This window comes from Belonocnema kinseyi, chromosome 1 (genome assembly GCF_010883055.1).
Source record: "Belonocnema kinseyi isolate 2016_QV_RU_SX_M_011 chromosome 1, B_treatae_v1, whole genome shotgun sequence".
NCBI lineage: Eukaryota > Metazoa > Arthropoda > Insecta > Hymenoptera > Cynipidae > Belonocnema > Belonocnema kinseyi.
The window spans coordinates 167,067,201-167,075,407 of NC_046657.1; the positions used below are offsets into that span (position 1 = coordinate 167,067,201).

The following is an 8,207-nucleotide window of genomic DNA, read 5'->3' on the forward strand; positions in this document are numbered from 1 at the left end:
CCTGTTCGAATTCATAATTTAACTTTTTTTGAAAATACCTAGTTTCAACGCAGAATAACAATTTTGTTTGAAAACTTTCAATTTTTCATAAATAATTGTTATTCTCTTGGATAAATTCCAATTCCAGCTCATAATTGGTTAAAAAATCAACATTTCCAGTTCCAATCCAGAATCTTAAGTCTTTAGGAAAATTCTTGATTTGAACTCAGATATAAAATTCTTTGGGTAATATCCCTGTTCAAATCAAGAATTTTAATTCTTTTCGAAAATTCTCCATTTCAATTAAAAATTAGAATTTGTTAGTAAAGTTCCCTGTTCCAATTCATAATTTGAATTTTGTTTAAAAATACATCGTTTCAACTTGGAAATAAAATTTTTATTTAAGATATTTAATTTTTGTATTCAGAATTGTTATTCTCCTGGATAAATTCCACTTTCAACACAGAATTGGTTGAAAATTCCTTGTTCAAATCCGGAGGTTTAATAATTTTCGAAAATTCTCAATTTCAACTATGAATTAGAATTTTTCTGTAAAATTCCCTGTTAAAATTCATAATTTTAATTTTTCCGAAAATATCCCATTTCAACTTAGAATTAGAATGCATTCTTTTAAAAAATACGCTGCTGTTCCAGCTCGGAAGTTGTTTAAATTTTTGAATTCCCCGTTCCAAGACAAATTACAATACTTCTGGATAAAAACCAGTTTCAACTCAGACTTGGTTTAAATTTGAAAATTCCCTGATTCAACTCAGAATTAGATTTCTTTGAAAAAAATTCCTGTTCCAATTCAGAATTTTGTTCCTTTTTCAAAATTTCCAGTAAATTAAATACTCGGAGTTTGTTGAAATTTAACAATTCCCGGTTCCAAATCAGAATTATTATTGTGGATAAATTCCAGTTTTAACTATAAATTTATAAAAATTGAAAATTCCCTGTTCAAAGTAAAAATTAAATTACGTTTATTTTAAATAGCTTAAAAATCCTTACATTTTTTCTTCTTTTTTTTTTAATTCTGCCAAATTAAAGACATTTTCTTAAAATCTTCCACATTCATTTTTAAATCTTTATCAATCTTTTTAAATATTCTATTAAAATTAGTTTATTAAAATAAAAAAATCATTTTCAATTTTCCTAGGCAATGTTTATTAAATTAGGCCGTGGGCTATTTGCACCGATTTTTTAGTACCAATAGACGGATTTTGTCAGTACACCTAGACACTTTATTTCAATTATATTAAATCATTTCAAATTTTAAAGTAATTTTGAATTTATGCAAATCTTCTGAATATCTCTTCAACTTACTCGGATTTTGTCTAAGAATAATAGGTGTTCGATTTTTATTTATACATCAAAATTCAACAACTTGACTTTCAAGTTAAATTTGATTCAATAGAACAATTAAAATTGTAACGCTCTAAGTTTCGTTTTGAATATTTAATTTATAACTACTTATTTTAAATGAACAGTCAGATATTTCTAAATATTAAGTAACTGTTCTTTTTTTAAACTGAAAACTTTCAAATTGCATGGTTTAAAAATGGAATATTTTAGCCAGTTTAAATTTTCACTTTAAAACCTGGGCATTCTAAAATTTTGAAATGATACCGGATCGTCTTGTGCAATCAATTATTATTTAATTTTTGAATCTTACAGTACAATTCATTTTAAAAAAATCATTAATTAATTTATATTCACAGTTGATCAACTAAAAATGTTTTTTTTTATCAAAAGTCTTCGATTTTAAACGCTTCCAATTTTTAATTGTTCAAGTCTTTAAAACTGCATTTTAAAATACTTAAAAATGAAACGTAGGTTAAAAAATTAAAAATGGAAGAAATAAATTCACGGTCATTTCCTGGTCCAGCGGCCACCCTGAATTTAGATAAAAAAGCTTGTATTTTATTAAAAATCCATCTATTGGTTAAAAAATAATTTTTGGATTGAAAATGTAACTAATTTTTCGAAAATTCGTCTTTATTTTCTTGAGAATTGTTCTTTTTAGTTGAAAATTCGACTATGTGTTTGAAAATTGACTTTTTTTATAAAAAATCATTGTTTGCAAATTCATTTTTGCTGTGTAAGTTCTATATATTTTTGGAAATTCAATTTTTTTTCTGAAAATTTCATTATTTGTTTTTACGTTGAAAATTATTTTTTGTTTCTTTGAAATTAATTTTCTTTAAGTAGAAAATTTGCCTTTTTTAGTTAGAACTTTAAATCCTCAGTTGGGAATTGATGTAAGTTGTTGAAAATTTGCATTTTTAGTAGAAATTTCATTTTCGGTTCAAAATTTATCTTTATCAGTTGAATATTCTGCTATTTGGTAAAAATGTAGAGAATGTTATCAAAACAAATACATACTGCGCATCTTTTAAGTAGACAATAATGTTATGTTTGTACAATTCAGAACTACTTCGTCGTGTGGTCGATCGGGTATAGTTCCCACGGCTTTTTTTCCCATAAAAATGAAAATTTTAAAAACTGAATTCGGAGATGCTATAAAATATCATAACGGAAGTCCCGGACTCTTTCTTGAGGTATAATAACAAAAAAATGTATTGTGCTAAATAAAAATTGTATGCATGTGCATTATTTTGAGGTTAGGGTCGTTTTTCAGCTCTGTCATTTCGATAATTTGGAAATTACTTATGAAATAAACTTTTTTGATTGACTACAAACAAGGCTCATTCCGGGATAGCTACTATGTTTATTTGTAAGTCCAAAGTTTTCGGCTAAAAATATTGTGTAGTTTGGAAGTAACGCTCGGGAGAATTTTAACACACATAACCTCGAAATATACACACACGTTTTTAGAAAAATAAAAATTTGTTGGAATTAACCCACAAAAAAGTGTGCAGGGACGTCCGTTAAGAATGTTCGCTATCATTTCCTAAATTAAAAAAAAAAATTATTATTCTAGAAAAAAACCGGGAGAACCTAAAACTGATAAAATCGATCATTTTTTAGTATCACATGCCCTTAATCGTCATGGCTGCCATCAAAACGTTAACCACCATCTGCGCAATTAAAAAAACAGTTTACATTTTTATTGACAATAGCGAATAACGAAAATATTAAATCTAATTGTGAGCTGCTTTTTTATTAACGTAGGTGATGATTATTTAAGTTTGTATCCAATGTCCATGAAGAAAGTGCGGGATCACTTAATAAACGATTTAACTTGTGCGGCAGTATTAGAAAAGACCTTTCGTTTTAGCACGGAATATACTAAAAATCACTTTTCAATAACAATGCTTCAATTTTTTAAAATAATTTGCCCCTTTATCAACAAATGTTTTACCAATCGAGTGTGGAGATTTGCATTAAAACCAAAAAATATTGTTCTATCATAAGCACATTTATTTTCAGCTTTAAAAATTACATCATTTCAACCTGAATATTTATATTTTAACGATAATTAGGTACAATGCAATAGTAATCTAATTCTTAAAAGTATAACATAATATTTTTTAAATTCAGTCGGAGATAATTAAAACCGGAACGCTTTTTCAAAGGTCTCTAAATCTTTTATGTTCAATTTGTTCAAAATCATATCAGTAATCAAGAGTGGTAAGTTCTTTTTAATTATTTTCTTCAAAAAGGCAGCGCCTCGTTGAACTAAATCTCGTCTGACCTTTCCCTCTTTAATGCAATATTCTAAATGAGTAGCATATAATGGAAACTTCAACTTATACATTTCAGTCTCCAACACCGACATTATATTTTTGTTTCTGAAAATTGCTGCCAATAGTTTCTCATCAGCCTTCAATAAATCAAAGTAAGAAATGCTGCTTGATCCGAAGATCTTTTCTTTCATGGTTTGTATTTCTTGATCATACTTATCATAAATTTCAGTTAATGCCGCATCGCTTTTAACTTTATACAAAAGTTCCTCGTTGGCTTTTTTATTTAAAGCTATAACTATGTAAGCATAAACAATGTCTAACGTTAAATGACGGGACTCAAAGTGAACTTCATCTCCATCTTCAGGAATTTTCAGACAATAATCAATAGGTGTTAAGCCTTCTTTATTAAGAATATTAAAATTCGCCCTTAACTGTAGAATATACTTAGCAGCTTTATGATAATACTTAGAACAAGCTTTATGAAGTACCGTATTTCCTTTAGAATCTTGGACATCAATCTCAACGCCATATTTGACCAAAAGTTTATAAGGAAAAAAAGGAACCTGATCCGTAAACATAGGTATATCCTTCCGTAGTAAAATATCTAAAGGTGCTTTATCTGAGTTATTTCTAATGTTGGGGTCAACACCCGCTTCCAAACTAAGTTTAACGATAGTTTTGTTGCAGTACCAAAATGAGTAGTGAAGAGTGGTACAACCTCGCAGACATATGGTGTTGAAATCGGCACCACGTTCTGCAAGAAACTCCACAGTCTTAAAATAACCATTATAACATGCTATTTGCAAAGGAGTTCTACCTCTTTTAGGGTCTTTTTCGTCGATATTAGCACCTCGATCGAGTAATAATCGTACAACTCTCACATGGTGAACTTCATGCTCATTTAAATACTCCGGCGTGTAGTTTTTTTTGGTAAGCAAATGATAATCGTCATCGAATCCATCAGCCGTAGCTAGTCCGCAAGCAAAGTGAAGCGGCGAACCCCTGTATGATGAGACGTTAGGGTCTGCACCTTTGTTTAATAGCATCTCGATAACATTCATATTCCCTGTATGAGAGGCGTAATGGAGTGGAGTAAATCCTCGGCGGGTAGTAATAGTGGAGGTACAGTAATCGTCCGTAAATTTTGTTATCGTACGCTCAGCACGAACATTAATGTCAGAACCTTCATCTAAAAGAGCCTGTACCATTCCACATGTACCAGCAGCTGCAGCTATATGCATATATGTTAATCCTCGCGAGATATGAAAATCAATGCCAAAGCATGTATTGCCTAAGAAAAATTGAAAAGCTTCGTCATATCCGCACTTGGCAGTAAGATGAAGAAGCGCTGAATATTTCCACGGAGACAGTTCCATATCATCTTTTTCCACGAAGAAATGTATAATGTGGCGAAACCTCGTTAAGTCTGTTTTTTCATTAATGGGAAGTCTCTCTTCTTCTTTCAGAAACCATGCAACTGAATCCAACATTTTATGTGCAAGATCTACTTCAAGCTTCTCTTGCCTTGTCAGATGCTCATAACGGGACATCATCTGTAACAATGATCATAATCCCATTTTAGATAGCTAGAAATTGATCATAGTAAACAAAATTTACAACGTTTCTCTCCATTTCAATCTTATCAAACGGGTAGAGACTCTAGGCATGTACTTCCAGCAGGGTACCGTAAACAATTTTCTTAAAATAACGTGCAGTGACGTACGTTACTTTGCATTACAGTTGACAAAAAATTGTATACAGTAGTGTTAATGTCGGCTGGATTAAATGGGTACCAACGCAACGTTATAAAGTAACTCCGGTTGAACATCACAGTTCATTGCCCTGACGTGCATCTACCTCAAGCGCAACGCAAGCCAATAAAAAGGGGTTGCTAAGTCGTCAAGTTATTAAATGGTACCCTAACATAGCCTGAAACGGGCGATGACCAAAGGAGCGCGAGCTACCTGGGATCCTTCCTCTTCCAGTGGGACTTTTACCCCTCACACCAGTCTTGGCGCGCTTAGTCGCCGGGATTGCCGGAGCGCAGGGTCTATTGTCGCTAATAACCCTAAATCACCTCCGATTACCGTTCCAACTTATTCACTTAAAATTTAAAAATAACTTATGCAAACTATTTGGAAGTCATTTTTTGGGAATCTATGGGCTTTTACGAGTCCCGGGGTATGTAATTTCTCATTACCAGACAAAAATTAAATATCAACATTCCCTCATTGAATTGAGAAAATATGTAGATTCCGAATATTTCTATTTTCAGACAGAAATTTGGATAAGGCTATTGTCGATATGCAGACAGTATTAAACAATAGACATTTTAGAAAACTTGATCTTTTCAAAGATTTCTTTAGATCTGGAGGTATTTATTTATGACTACGTTATGCATAATGTTAAATCCAAATTTCTGACTAAAAATAGAAATTCTCCGAATCTACATATTTTCACGATTGAATGAGGGAATTTTGATATTTAATTTTCGTCTGTCTAGGAGAAGTGACATACCCCTGGACTCGAGAAAGCCCATAGATTCCTAAAAAATGACTTCCAAATAGTTTGCATCAGTACTTTTTAAATTTTAAGTGAATAAGTTGGGACGGTAATCGGAGGTGATTTAGGCTCATTAGCGACAATCGACCCTGCACTCCGGCAATCTCGGCGACTAAGCGCGTCGAGACAAGTGTGAGGGATAAGGGTCCCACTGGAAGGAGAAGGATTCCAGGTAGCTCGCGCACCTTTGGGGTGCACCCCCTGAAGCCGTGTTATTTAAAATTATGGGTAAAATCTACCACGCGGTTCGCATCCATCCCCTTGACCCAGCTGTCGAGGGGTGTATTGTTTCGGACGAGTCGAGCGCTGGCAGTATAGTCTTCTTCAACAAGACGCAAGGTTTGCATTGCGAACCCTCTGCAGTACACATTATCGCGATACATTAGGCTGAGGAAGAGAGATACTAGGAGAAGGAAAATAGAGAAAATACAGAGATATCATGGAACCGGGAATGAAAATTCCATGAAGTTTAAATACATGCAATTAATTATTCATAATAACACGGATAAATTCTCCATTAATGAATTTAAAGCTTCTATTTAGCTTCCTTTTTCTAGCGTCTCTCTTTCTCTTCCTAATGTATCGCGATGATGGTTACAGTAGAGGGTTCGCAGTGCAAATCTTGCGGCTTAAAGGGACTCCATAGTTCGTATTTAGTCCTTTCACCTGCTCGCTGGGGGGCCTATTTTTCCGCCCGAGTCGAGTACCGACAGTACAGTCTACTACAAGCTACTGTGCTGCAGCGAAAACTGATGCGAACCCTGGAGCAAGCAGTAGCAGGTGCAATATTAGAAAGAGAAAGAAGAGACAGCGCAGAGCAAACCCTGGCGGACCGAAGGAACTGAATGGAGCCTCTATAAAGTACACGTAAAGACCCCATTGGGTCCCCATTCAGTTCCTTTATTAAAAAAATATTTTAAAAACAGGAAGATCAACTTTTAAACTGTTGAAATTCGGATTCTACGTTAAATTTTCTATTAAAAACTCATGGAGTAATCGTAATACTTTTTTTTCAGCGTTAAAAATCTAAAAAAAATGTCATTAACTTCTGCTGAAGATGACTTCAAGCGCATCCATAATAATTCAAATGGTATGTTGCGCGCGAAGTTTAAAAATAAAATCCTCTCTCACTTGCATCACAGCGTTGTTGTCTGAGGTTTCCACTGAGTGGCGCTAGCATCCAGACAAAGTTCTTAAAGTTACCGACGGAACGCACTTGAAGTCGCCTTCGGCCCATGTCAATGACAGGTATTTTATTTTTTGAAGTTTTTAACGCTGCAAGAAAAAGTATTGCGATTACTCCGTGAGTTTCTGATGGAAATTTTAACGTAGAATCCGAATTTCAACCATTTACAAGTTGATTTTTCTGTTGTTTTTTTTTAGTTTTTTAAAAACGAACCGAAATTTCACTAAAGTGGAATTCTGCCGCGACAGATCCGCGGAAGGGGATTAATTACCACCTCAAAGTTGTTCAAAAAAGTAGATAAATATGTCATTTTCTGTAAGCTAAATTTTCGCGGTCAATGTGAAGACAATGAAACATTGTTCTGTACAATTGGAACCTATATTGGAGAAACAAGAACAACATTTTAGACTGACAATCTGCTCCGAAAACTTGTAGCCCTGATATGTAAATCCGTGCGGCGTTTCACTGCCTTGGATTGTCAAGGTAAATAAAATATACAAATACATACAATCCTCAATTTGTACTCGAGTTTAAAATTTGCGCCATCAATCTTCCATATCAACTTCTTAAATAGCGAGTCACTTGTGAAAAGTTTGAAATTCTGAAAGAGCATAATTTTTGGCAAGGAAAAAGAGCATAATTGCCAAATTTCTGAAATAAAAAGGAATTCACGAGCAACAATATTCAGCACAGCAAAAGGGCATAAGCGTTAAAAAATATATCATTCATAAATTTACAGTCTGTCAAGTTAAAGCGTGGGTGGCTTTACTCGCAGTCGGTAAGGTGTATCGACATTATTTTGGTGTCAAAATATTAAGAAGAGCTCCCTCTTT

At 33.2% G+C, this 8,207-nt stretch overlaps 1 protein-coding gene across 1 annotated transcript in view; it reads right to left on the minus strand.

Annotated features, from left to right (window-relative positions):
- The window catches only part of LOC117181080 (serine/threonine-protein phosphatase 6 regulatory ankyrin repeat subunit B-like), a 43,815-nt gene that overhangs the window by 30,088 nt on the left and 5,520 nt on the right, over nt 1-8,207 (minus strand). The window contains exon 2 of the mRNA XM_033373652.1: nt 3,494-5,179. Coding sequence (XP_033229543.1) covers nt 3,494-5,179 — 1,686 coding nt within the window. The remainder of the gene's footprint in view (nt 1-3,493; nt 5,180-8,207) is intronic.